General features: G+C 44.3%; 1 protein-coding gene across 4 annotated transcripts in view; it reads right to left on the bottom strand.

Moving 5' to 3' along the window:
* The window catches only part of LOC144500756 (phosphatidylinositol 5-phosphate 4-kinase type-2 beta-like), a 115,161-nt gene extending 102,887 nt beyond the window's left edge, over positions 1 to 12,274 (bottom strand). Inside the window, exon 1 of one of the 4 annotated variants that reach the window (XM_078224156.1) lies at positions 11,869 to 12,274. In XM_078224156.1, the coding sequence (XP_078080282.1) occupies positions 11,869 to 12,000 (132 nt within the window). In that variant the 5' untranslated portion in view covers positions 12,001 to 12,274. The remainder of the gene's footprint in view (positions 1 to 11,868) is intronic. The other 3 variants (XM_078224153.1, XM_078224155.1, XM_078224157.1) reach the window with 3 other exon arrangements.
* Between the last annotated feature and the right edge of the window lie 1,198 nt (positions 12,275 to 13,472).

The raw sequence follows: 13,472 nt of genomic DNA, 5'->3' as shown, positions 1-13,472 counted from the left end.
AGCCCATTCAAAACAGAGATGAGGAAGAATTTCTTCTCTCAGAGGGTAGTGAATTTGTGTAATTCTTTACCACAGAGGGCTGTAGATGCTGGGTCATTATGTCCAAGGCTGAGATAGACAGTTTTGCAATCGGTAAGGGAACTAAGGGTTATGGTGATAAGGTGATAAGTGGAGCTGAGGATATCAGCTCAGCCGCGATCGCATTGAATGGCGGAGCAGACTCGATGGGCCAAATGGCCGACTTCTGTTCCTACATCTTACAGTCCTAGCAGAGGTGATAGCCAACACAACAGTGCCAGAAGGGTGCAGGAGCACATGGAAATGCCCACCAGCAACAGCCACTGCCTATAACAAAATGGAGGTGGAAAAAGTTCAGAAATTTGGAGGGTGGAAAAATCCAATTGTGGAATTGTCAGCCAGTTGGAAGTGAGAAGAAGAAAACAGAAATGGAATACATGAATCAGCATTAAGGAAGTGAAAGGGGAAACTTCATAAGCGGCTACCAAACTACCTCATCGTGTAGCTCATATAGTTAGTTGACTTATGGCTTGACTACACAGTTTGTGTTGATGCTAAATGACTACAACCTCGTGTGAAGTTTAGAAATCTCACAATCAGCCCAGTCCCAATCTTCTTAGCACAAACCTAAAAACTAACCAGCTCCGATGAATGGTCATCCAGACTCGAAACATTGGCTCTACTCTCTCTCCACAGATGCTGCCAGACCCGCTGAGATTTTCCAGCATTTTCTGTTTTCTGTTGTCTAAGAACTAACTGTCTATTTAACCAGTGCTCTGACTGATGCTCTTCAATCTGTGTGATCCAAGCTTGCAAATCCCTACTTCCACTGGTCAGAAAACAACACAAAAATTAGCAGTGCAACCGTGATGTGGTCACCCTGCACAGATAGCTGTCCTGCATCAAGGTGGTAGCAGGAGAGCACCTCTATAGCGTTGACAAAGGGCAGTCTCCACACTTAATCATGATTAATATTTTTAAGAACCCAGATGCTTGCATTAGTCAAAGTTGGTTCAGTATTTGGGTGTAAATTCTAACGCAGGTATTTTTTATATTCCAGATGTAAAGCTTGCCTCTTGGAGACCGGACACATCTGGAGTATCTTATCCAGATAAGAAGCCCCAAATCTGCCCAGCTGCCTTAGACATGAATAGGATTCTTCTTCCCAGATACTGACCAAGATGAAGTTTAGAATCTATTAGCGGATCTGCTGGAGGCCAATTTTGGGTTACACATGGACAATGGCAGTCCCGTTTGGAATGGGTCTGACTGATGGCAGCACTCAGAAGTCATTGTGTAAATTCAGAGTCAGACCTGATTCTGAACTGAGGCAGAATGGGACTCCCTCGGCTCGATGTGCCACGAATGAAGCCTGACAAAAATCTCAACTTCCCAGTTGTGCAGATATGGTAAATTTAACAGGCAGAGTGCCTTTAATGCCATTCCCACTCAACATCATCCATGTGTTCACTGGCCTTCAAGGCAAGGCCTCAATTTTAAAATTCTAATTCTTGTTTTAAAATCTTTCCATGGCCTCACCCTTCCCTGTCTCTGTAATCTCCTCCAGTCCTGTAACCATAGAAATCATAGAAATCATAGAAACCCTACAGTACAGAAAGAGGCCATTCGGCCCATCGAGTCTGCACCGACCACAATCCCACCCAGGCCCTACCCCCATATCCCTACATATTTATCCACTAATCCCTCTAACCTGCGCATCTCAGGACACTATGGGCAATTTTTAGCATGGCCAATCAACCTAACCTGCACATCTTTGGACCGTGGGAGGAAACCGGAGCACCCGGAGGAAACCCACGCAGACACGAGGAGAATGTGCAAACTCCACACAGACAGTGACCCAAGCCGGGAATCGAACCCAGGTCCCTGGAGCTGTGAAGCAGCAGTGCTAACCACTGTGCTACCGTGCCGCCCTCCAAGATATATGTTGCGCTCCAATTCTGGCCTCTTGAGCATCCTCAAGATTAATTGTTGCATCGTTCGTGGCCCTTCCTTCAACTACCTGTGCCTCTCGAGTTCCGTTCCCAAACCTCTCTGGCCTTTTTTAAAGATGGTGTGGAGATGCCGGCGTTGGACTGAAGTGGGCACAGTAAGAAGTTTCACAACACCAGGTTAAAGTCCAACAGGTTTATTTGGTATCACGAGCTTTCGTAGCGCTGCTCCTTCACCTGATGAAGGAACAGTGCTCCGAAAGCTCGTGATACCAAACTTAACCTGGTGTTGTGAGACTTCTTACTGTGCCCACCTTTTTTAAAACCCCTCCTTAAAATCTCTTTTTGTTCCCCCCAAGCTTTTGGTGCTCTGCCCTTACGTAGCTCAGTGCATATGAAAGGTCCTAGTTCAACACGTTTGATGTTTTCGTTCAACAATCAAACCAGTTTGGATGGGTGAATGGCTGCTTCACAACAGTATTTACATTGCTTCTTTGAAGCTACATGTGGAGACGGGAACGTGATATCCTGGCAGAATATAAATCCACACACATTCAGATTTTTAAAATTATACACATTTATCGACAGCATTGAGAGTGTGAGTGCAACAGATGAAACAATCACTGACAAAGAAGACAACAAATGATATTCTGGAGACAAGGGGGGTTAGGTCAAGTCAATTGCTATTTTATACTGCCAACAAAATTAGCACTTATTCTTCAGGCAGTTCTACCTGACATCAGTTTTGGCTTGCAATCATTCTGGTCTTATGGTCAAAGAATGGCACACTTTTTGTCACTGTAAGACAAGCTCTCATCTCCATCAGTGGAGCAAATCTCCGCCAAGCTAAAAACAGCTTTGCACTGTTAAAGTACATAGCTGAATTCCAATTTAGAATGTCAGAAACCCTTATTCAGAACTGCATAGCAAAACTGTATAACATGGTTTAAATAGAATTTACAGCACACTTCAAGAATTCAGCTCAACTAGTCTATGCCGATGTTAATTCTCCATTTGAGCCTCTGCCCTCCCCACTTCATCTACCTCTACCAAAATATCCTTCTATTCTTTTTACTCTCATCTACCATCCCTTTAAATACGTCTATCCTATCCCCTCAACAACTGCTTATGGTAAAGAGTTTGACTCTCAAGCCAATCTCTGGGTAAAATGGTTTTTCCTGAATTTCCAATTGAAATAAAGCCCATCTGGTTCACTAGTGTCCTTTAGGGAAGGAAATCTGCCGTCCTTACCCCCAGTCTGGCCTGTATGCGACGCCAGAGCCACAGCCAATGCGGTTGACTCTCAACTGCCCTCTGGCTTGCTAGGCCATTTCACTCAGTTCAAGGGCAACTAGGGATGGGCAATAAATGCTGGCCAAGCTAGCGACACCCATGTCCCACGAATGAATTTTTAAAAATTAATAGTGAATCTTTTATATTTATTAACTCAGGTTTTCGTCTCCCCCACATGTGGAAACATCTTCTCTATTTCTGCTTTATCAACAACAACTTGCATTTATATATTCACATCTCGCAGGGTAAAATGTCCGAAGGTGCTTCACAGGAGTGTCACATTTGACGCTGAGCCACATAACGTGATATCAGAGCAGAAACCTGGTCAAGGTGGTCGGTCTTAAAGGAGAGAGTCACAGAAGTTCACGAAAAAACCTGTTTGCTTCCTAAGTCATCTTTAGTTAACTCCAGCATCACAAAACGCTTCACTACAAGATTGTGATTTGACAAATTCACTCTCCATGAGACTCATATTTTATACTTGCTTTCTTCACCACATTTGCAAAGCGGCGGTCTGCGACAGGGCTAGGGGAGGGCATTGTCTTTTAGGTCTCAGCCTTGGCTCAGTGGTACTTGCACCACAGAGCCTGAATGAAGGTCGTAGGTTCAAAGGCCACTGCAGGACTTGAGCACATAATCCCGACTGACACTTCAACGTAGTACTGATGGAAAAACGTTGGTGCCATCTTTAAAACGGGATATTAATTCTGAATATTGCTAAAAGAGAAACATGTTGCCGCAGCTTTTCATCTTGCTCTCATCAGGACAAATGCAAGAATGCCAAATTTCAAACCATCACAACAATTTATATGAAAAGGGTGTTAATTGATTGGAAGAGAATTTTGATTGGCCTAGGTGTTGCCATAGAGAAAACAGTGGGGAACCATAGGCTCCACAAGCTTTGTTTCAAAAAAGGCACAAGGCTTGAATATATTCCTTTTGTTTGCAGAGGACGGGTCCCTGTGTAGGAATATATGCCGCTTCTAGCAGGCATAAATGAGCCACATTATGATGGTAAACCATTCAGGCCCTTCGGGCAGATGTTAAAATCCCAAAGTATTACTTGAAGAACACCAGGAAAGTCAACCAGCATTACTAAAACAGATTATCTGATCAGTTATATCATTGTTGGTTTGTGGAACCTTGTTATATGCAAATGAGCAGCCGCATTTGTATACATTACAACAGTGAGTCAATTTCAGAGGTTTTCGGAGTGCCCTGAGTGGTTGTGAAAAGTGCTGTATAAATGCAAGTTATTTCTCCTTCCATTTCTTCTGTAGCCAGGAGGAAGAACCATCCAAATCATTGCTCCAACTACACATTTCTTTTGCTCTCCATGTTATCAATTTTCAGTCCAATTTCCTTAGATTTTAACCTTCTGCCCCCCACCCCCCCCCCCCCCCCCCCCCCAAAACCCCAACCATCATCCCGGCCATAGTTGATGTCCACCGAATTGTCCAAATGTCCCTTTCCTTTTTTGACTGATCATTGGGAGCCCTGATAACTGTGCACGGCAAACTATGGGTGGCACAGTGGTTAGCACTGCTGCCCCACAGCGCCAGGGACCCGAGTTCAATTCCGGGCTTGGGTCACTGTCTGTGTGGAGTTTGCACAGTCTCCCCGGGTCTGCATGGGTTTCCACCAGGTGCTCCGGTTTCCTCCCACAGTCTGAAAGAAGTGCTGGTTAGGTGCTTCGACCCGAACAGGTGCCAGAGTGTGGCGACTAGGGGAATTTCACAGTAACTTCATTGCAATGTTAATGTAAGCCCTACTTGTGACTAATAAATAAACTTTTAAAAACTTTATACAGACCTTTTATGTACCTAACCTTACTGAATCAGACGACAGCTACACGTTTGTACTTAAGCTTGCTGTCTGTTGTACAAAATTTGATCTTGAGCTCCTCTTGCGACTTTATTTTTATTTATTTACTTTTTTCAAATTCATTTACAGAGCATGGGCGTTGCTGGTTAGGCCAGCATTCATTGCCTATCCCTAGTTGCCCTTCGGAAGGTGGTGGCGAGATGCTTTCTCGAACCGCTGCAGTCTCTGAGGGGCGCCTTCGACATTGCAGCCAATCGCACAATCCCAAAAAGTTAACGTTTTTAAAATCTGACTTTGGAAGGCAATTTATTTTTATCAAATATTAAAATGAGTTCAATTCCATTCATTACAATTCAACTAAACTGGTTATACTAGGTTATGTCAAGTTGGTATATCATAATCAATAACCCTCACGTCTACATGACACAGTGATGAGCCACCAAAAATGGATCTTGCCAGGATACTGGGCTCATTTAGGAAGCAATAAGAAACTGTAACGGGAAGGTAGTTGGTAATCCGTAACAGTGTGATTATAGGAGCCTTAGTGTCTCCTCCACCCAAACAGACTTGTTTGGCCTCTTGCAATCTGGTGCTAAATGCATGGAGTGTCCTGCCTCACCAGTTAGAAAAAACGGGAAGAAACATAATACAACTTCCCCATATCATTTCCGTAATATATGCTTTATGAAAATACAAGAATAGCCACAAAGGGCCAATTCCAAGGTAGCAACCTCAAGCTCAGTTAGGTTATGACTCACTCACGGAGTTTATGACAAGGAGTGTCAAAAGATTGTCTTTGAGTGCGCCTTTGGTGCATGCTATAGAGGCTCTCGGAAGAGTTTGGATCAATACTCTCATTAACTACCATATTTCTCCAATTGCAAACCTTTTGTGTTCCAATCCACTGTCAAGGAAAAAGCACGAACAGCCTTTGCCAAATCTTCAGGCCAATGGAGTTCAGCGCAAGAGAAAATCATAGAATCATAGAAACCCTACAGTGCAGAAGGAGGCCATTCTGCCCATCGAGTCTGCACCGACCACAATCCCACCCAGGCCCTACCCCCACATATTTTACCCGCTAATCCCTCTAACCTACGCATCCCAGGATTCTAAGGGGCAATTTTTTTTTTTAAACCTGGCCAATCAACCTAACTCGCACATCTTTGGACTGTGGGAGGAAACCGGAGCACCCGGAGGAAACCCACGCAGACACGAGGAGAATGTGCAAACTCCACACAGACAGTGACCCGAGCCGGGAATCGAACCCGGGACCCTGGAGCTGTGAAGCAGCAGCGCTAACCACTGTGCTACCGTGCCACCACCAAAATGACAGCAGCAACTTGCCAAAGTTCCTCGGCGGGCAAGGACAGCAGATGCATGGGAACAAGTCACGCCATCCTGACTATATGGCCATTTTTACACTGTTGTTTGATCAAAAATCATGGAACTTCATCCCGAACAACGCTGTGGATGTACCTATACCACATAAGATGAGACAGTTCGGGAAGTCAGCTCAGCAATTCTTCCTCAGAGGCAATAAGCGATGGGCAATAAATGGGGAATCCCATATCCCATGAATGGATTAAAGAGGTACAAAATTGCTAAATCTGCAAATTGGACTGGATTGTTTGTGGACGAGAAGGCAAACACGCAGGGTTGAAAGTCTGCAGTTTGGATAAAGTAAAGTTAAAGGTTATTTATTAGTGTCGCAAGTAGGTTTACATTAACACTGCAACAAAGTTACTGTGAAAATCCCCTAGTCGCCACACTCCGGTACACTGAGGGAGAATTTAGCTTGGCCAATACACCTAACCAGCACGTCTTCCGGACAGTGGGAGGAAACCAGAGCACCCGGAGGAAACTCACACAGACACGGGGAGAAAGTGCAAGCTCCACACAGACAAGTCACCCAAGGCCGGTGACCCAACCCGGATCCTTGACGCTGTGAGGGAGCAGTGCTAACCACTGCACCACCCCTCTAATGGCTCAGGTGGCAGCAGAATTTGGTGATTGAGCCATATGTACAAGGACAGGGTTATGTTCCATTCGTAGAACATGGCAAGTTATTCAATCTGTGCAGAAGGGGAAGCTGCAGACTCCACACAGATAGTGACCCAAGCCAGGAATCGAACCTGGGTCTCTGGTGCTGGGAGACAGCAGTGCTAACCACTGTGCCACCGTGCCGCCCCGGATAATAACCTTACCCAAATCCATCAAGGTTTCTGTATTGAGACCTTGAACAAGGACCCACCATTCTTCTGAGCAATCTACCGACATTTTGGCACTTCACTTTTGCAATTCTTAAACTATGGGCGGCAGGGTAGCACGGTGGTTAGCACTGCTGCTTCACAGCTCCAGGTACCTGGGTTCGATTCCCGGCATGGGTCACTGTCTGTGTGGAGTTTGCACATTCTCCTCGTGTCTGCGTGGGTTTCTTCCGGGTGCTCCGGTTTCCTCCCACAGTCCAAAGATGTGCGGGTTAGGTTGATTGGCCAAGCTAAAATAAAATTGCCGTTAGTGTCCTGAGATGCGTAGGTTAGAGGGATTAGTGGGTCGGGCCTGGGTGGGATTGTGGTCGGTGCAGACTCGATGGGCCGAATGGCCTCTTTCTGTACTGTAGGGTTTCTATGATTATTCAAGAAATAACTCCATGCGTCCCTTTTTTTTTGGCTCAACGTGGGAATGGAAGATCCCAAATAAACTTAAAAGCTCTTAATCAATTTTCTGATCACCAAAGGAAAAAAGAAACCAGTTCAGGCTCAAATCTGCTCATCCTAATCATTGAATCTCTAGTGCAGAAGGAGGTCATTCGGCCCATCAAGTCTGCACTGACACTCTGACAGAGTGTCTTACCCAAGCCCTCTCCTCCGCCCTATCCCCATAACATTTACCATGGCTAATCCATCTAAACTACACATCTTGGGACACTAAGGGGCAATTTAGCATGGCCAATCCACCTAACCTGCACATTTTTGGACTGTGGGAGGACCTGGAGCACCCGAAGGAAACTCACACAGACACGGGGAGAAAGTGCAAGCTCCACACAGACAAGTCACCAAGGCCGGTGACCCAACCCGGATCCCTGACGCTGTGAGGCAGCAGTGCTAACCACTGCACCACCCCTCTAATGGCTCAGGTGGCAGCAGAATTTGGTGTTTGAGCCATATGTACAAGGACAGGGTTATGTTCCATTCGCAGAACATGGCAAGTTATTCAATCTGTGCAGAAGGACAGTGCGGGGCTATAACCTCATCATCACATGGCTAGCATTCCCATTCCTAATCAGGCTGCTGGAAAGCATGCACAGTATCAAGCTCAGCTGTGATGGCCTTCACAATCAAAACTCTCTGCAATCCTGCCTTATTTTCTTTGCTCCTAGCCCTGACGAAGGGTCATCCAGACTCGAAACGTTTGCTCTATTCTTGCTCCACAGTTGCTGTCAGACCTGCTGAGATTTTGCAGTATTTTTTGTGTTTGTCTTATACATGCTTGGTGGGGGTATCAGAAACCAACAGCCACCTATGGAACCATACCTCAGTATGTTGGAGGTAAGCTGAAATAGGGATTTTTTTTGTGTGTATTAAAATGACTGATGAGCACCTCAATATTCTCCATCTTTTCTTCTTGTTTTGAAAGACTCCTCAAAAGGGACAAGCTATAAGAATAGGTCAAGGTGCAAACCTGTCCAGAAAGCATTACCTGTCTCGCTAAATTGACCACCAGGCATTATTTTGTTTGTGTAAATGACTACTTTTTTCTGATTCATTCATGGAAATGTGAGTGTCACTCCCAGGACTAGCATTTATTGCCCATCCCCACTTGCCCTTGAGAAGGTGGTGGTGAGCTGCCTTCTTAAACCGCTGCAGTCCCTGTGGTATAGGTACACCCACAGTGCTGTTAGTCCTGCCCTAAATTCCCGAGCGTCATATAATTAATTGCTGAAGATGCTTCACGCAGAAGGTATCCCCGCCACATCCTGATTACAATGGATTACAACACACCCACCACCCTCAGCAAAGAAGCAGACCTTGTGATACAAAGTTAATTCACAAAATAGCATTTGATTTCCTCCTGGAATTACACAGCATTCACCGCAGAGAGACAGGCCATTTGGTCAATTGGTGTTAATCCGCCATCTCTACATCGTACAACCCTAACTTTCTATTCCCCTTCTTGTTAGATATTTATCTAGCTTCCCCTTTAGTGCATCAATGCTGTTTCCCTCAACTTCTCCAGGCGGCAACGGGATTTGCATTCTAACCACTTTCTGTGTAAAAGGTTTCTCCTAAATCCCTCATTGGATTCATTAGTAACAATCTTATATTCATGACCCCCGAGTTTTGGACTCCCTCAGAAATGAAAACATCTTCTTTACAGTTATCCTTATCAAATTTGATTTGGTTGGGTAGAAAAATTGAATGGGACAGACACAGACATGTTAAAATAGAGTTACAAAAGAGGTTCTTCCCTTGGCCAATATGAAACAGATCAAGAAGGTCTCAGGTTAGCACTGCTGCCTCACAGCGTCAGGGATCTGGATTCAATTCCAGCCTTGTGTGGATTTTGCATGTTCTCCCCATGTCTGCATAGGTTTGCGCCAGGTGCTCCTGCTTGCTCCCACAGTCCAAAGATATGCAGATTAGGTGGATAAACCAAGCTAAATTGCCCCAAGTAGAGTAGGTTAGAGGGATTAGTGGGGTAAATGCGTGGGTTTATGGAGATGGTGCGGGATTGGGCCTGAGTAAGATACTCTGTCAGAGAGTTAGTGCAGACTTGATGGGCCGAATGGCCTCCTTCTGCACTGCAGGGATTCTATGATTTAATTCCCAATCTGTATGGTTGAGTTCTGCCACAGCAGCACTGGGGTCACTGTGATTGAATGCCAGTACATCTTGGCTAGGGAGGAGGAAGAATAAGTCAGCCATGGTTACCACTCTTGATTATTATCCCTTGGTCCTTGGTGTTTGGCTGTGTTTCCTAACCAGCATGGGGAATAACAGAACTGAGAAATTCATGAAGGAATGGTTGGATTGAAAAATCAGCCAACCACTGCAGCTCACTCAGGAGTTTTTAAACCATCAAATCTGAAGCATCCTTCTCATATCACGGGGGTGTCCAGTTAACCAAGGGCTAGCATTTATAATACAGCTGCAAATCTACCCAGAAGTACACCAACAGTTGTACTTCCAAACTCCGAACATTGCAGATAAACCTCCAACTGCAATGCCCCACAGCACAGTGTTGAGGGATCCTGAGGTAGATCTGCATTAGGAACAACTGGAGGAGGCCATTCAGCCCCTCAAAACAGTTCTGCCATTCATTGAGGTTCCATCTATCCACATTAGCTCCATGTCCCTCAATGCCCTTGCCTTGTAAAAATCCATCGACATACGATATAAAATCCATTGACATATTATATAAAAAAGGGTGGGTATCACCACATTGACATCAAAATGTAGTCATTCCTTGAGGAACTTTTATTGCCCCTTTATAAACCAGCTACTGGACAGCAAAATGCTGAAAATGAACTGTGCTGTACGCAGTCAGTCACAAATGTGTTTGTAAATGTAAAATTACCCTAAATGCTGCAATTCCCGGCTGAAATCATTAAATTACAGGAATTACTGGACCTAAAACACAAGACAAATTATAAACTATAGCCCACAATTGTGCAAAGCTGACACACACGCACAAACCCCCAAAAAAACCTCAAAATACTCACTTCAATAATTGCCCTGCCTCCTTGATTCCCTGGGATCATTTGGAAGAGGGATTTTGATGCCTTTGAGGGACCTTAAACGGTTTCTTTTGGTAGGATAAAGCCTCAAGCTGGGCAGTGCCAGGCCGCAAAAGCCTCGGCCTTGCCTGAGCAACGAGGCCGGCCTGAGAGGCGCGGCAACTGGGAGGCGAAAATCAGATCCAAAGAGGAGGAGGGGGGGGCGACTTTTAAAAATCAACCCAGGCCGAATCAGGTTATTAACAATAACGGAAATATGTCCCCTTCATAAAATGTGAATGCATGCATTAAAAATAAACTTTGGCGAATCAAGCCGCCGGGAGAGGGAAAAATAATAATAAAAGGCCGAAAAAAATCCAGCGGGGAAACAATGTAAAACCCTGCGATAAAAAGAGGGAATTTAAATAATAATAATAATTTAAAAATAAAACATTTCCCCCCTTTTGGGCCTGAGAGAAAATTCCTCACAAGATCCCTAAGGTCAAAAATCACATTAAATATCCAAATAAATAACTCCTTGGATCATATCAAAATAAAACATTATTTATTTTCACTCTTTTAATTAAAACCAAACACCTTCCTACAGCCTGAACTGGATGCTTAAAAAGACAAAAAAAATTAACACAACCCTGCTTTCCATTTTTCTAAATAAAACAATTCACTTCATTCAAATATTATTCAGCAACAAATATATTTACTTATTATTCATTATTAAGTGTGGTTCCCTCCTCTTTTCCCCTCCTTGAAAGATCCTCATAAAAACCTAACAGGCCTTCAGCTCCAAATCCTCCTTCCAAAAAAGGTTAAGATTCATTCCTAAAAAATTAAACTTAAAAATATAAAGTGACCCAGCTTCCCTTTTCTTGAAAAATGCACAATCTTAAATCAAGGTCCAAAAGAAAAATGATAAGATTATTGAGCATCTTAAGCCATCTCTCTCTCTCTCAAGTCCAGCTCCTCACAGTAAAGTGCATTCTCCTTTTTAAGATGCATTGATAAATAAATCATAATAATTCTAATAATTAAGACAGATCTGGTCTTACTCACCGTGTGGTTGACTCCCCACATCAGGACACTAAGTAGGGGCTCACTGGCCCTGAAGAGCTTCACTTTCTGAGCCACAAAATGTTTCTTCTTGGTTTTTGTCTTGCTGGCACTAGCAGTACAGTTGGCTGCCATTTTTGTAAAACAAAAATTCCCCCCCCCCTTCAAAAAAAAAATCAAATGCAAGAAGAAAAAATTCTTAATATTTTCCTTTTGCCGTATTCCCTTGCTTCTGGTATTTGTCAATTCTTAAGCCTTTAAATTTCTGGGCTTGACGGCACATTGCAAGGGTGAGACCAAAATGTCATGGTAGCTCCTTGTTGAGTGGACGAGTGAGAACCAAAAAGCCCTATGAATGTCTCTTGTTTGTCTGTCTGTCTCGGTCTCTCTCTCTCTCGGCTTCTTTCTCCAATCTCTAAGGCTGCTCCCCCTGCTGCTGTAAGATGCTTTTACAACTCAAATGAACATCACCCTCCTTCTACTCAGCAGAAAACACTGCCATCTATCAGTATCAACAGTTACTCGACTGCTAATACCTCTCGAAATGCCTTAGAGTCAAGCTGCACTGCCATCCTAATCCTCTCAACATTTCTAAACAGGTTTGTAAATGTAAACGTTTAAACAATTCAGAAAGCTCTTTGACAAAGGGTCATCTGGACTCAAAACGTCAGCTCTTTTCTCTTCTCACAGATGTTGCCAGACCTGCTGAGATTTTCCAGCATTTTCTCTTTTGGTTTCAGAAAGTTCTGTGTTCAAGACACCCCCTCCACCCCTTCTTTCAGCTCCACAAACTTAGGAACATAGTCTGGGCTGGTACTTCGGATGTGGAGATGCCGGCGTTGGACTGGGGTAAACACAGTAAGAAGTCTCACAACACCAGGTTAAAGTCCAATAGGTTTATTTGGTAGCAAATACCATAAGCTTTCGGAACACTGCTCCTTCGTCAGATGGAGTGGAAATGCGGCGCAGGACTGAGGGAGTGCTGGACTGCTGAAGATGCTACCTTCTCGATCAGATTAAATGCAGTCCTCAGATGGACGAGGTACTACTCAAAACACAGTGGTTAGCACTGCTGCCTCACAGCACCAGTGAACCAGGTTCGATTCCCGGCTTGGGTCACTGTCTGTGTGAAATTTGCACCTTCTCCCGTGTCTGCATGGGTTTCCTCCGGGTACTCCGGTTTCCTCCCACAGTCCAAAGATGTGCGGGTTAGGTGATTGGCCATGCTAAATTCTCCCTCAGTGTACCCGAACAAGCGTGGGAGTCTGGTGATTAGATGATTTTTACTGTATCTGCATTGCAGTGTTAATGTAAGCCTACTTGTGACATTAATAAATAAGCTTAAACTTAAACTTAAACAAAGAAGAGCAGGGGTGTTCTGGTGAACATCCTCCGATTGACAGCAGTAAAATGGATTATCTGGTCATCATCACATTTGTGGGAGCTTGCTGTGCACAAATTGGCTGCTCCATTCTATACAGTACAACAGTGACTACTCTTAGAAAGTACTTCATTGATTACACAGCGCTTTGGGACTTCCTGAAGTTGTGAAGGGCACCGATGAAATGCAAGTCTTTCTTTCTTATAACTCAGTCCTTTGACATTAG

This window comes from Mustelus asterias, chromosome 11 (genome assembly GCF_964213995.1).
Source record: "Mustelus asterias chromosome 11, sMusAst1.hap1.1, whole genome shotgun sequence".
NCBI lineage: Eukaryota > Metazoa > Chordata > Chondrichthyes > Carcharhiniformes > Triakidae > Mustelus > Mustelus asterias.
Note: the sequence above shows the minus strand (reverse complement) of the source record. Positions and strands in the feature narration are given on the sequence as shown.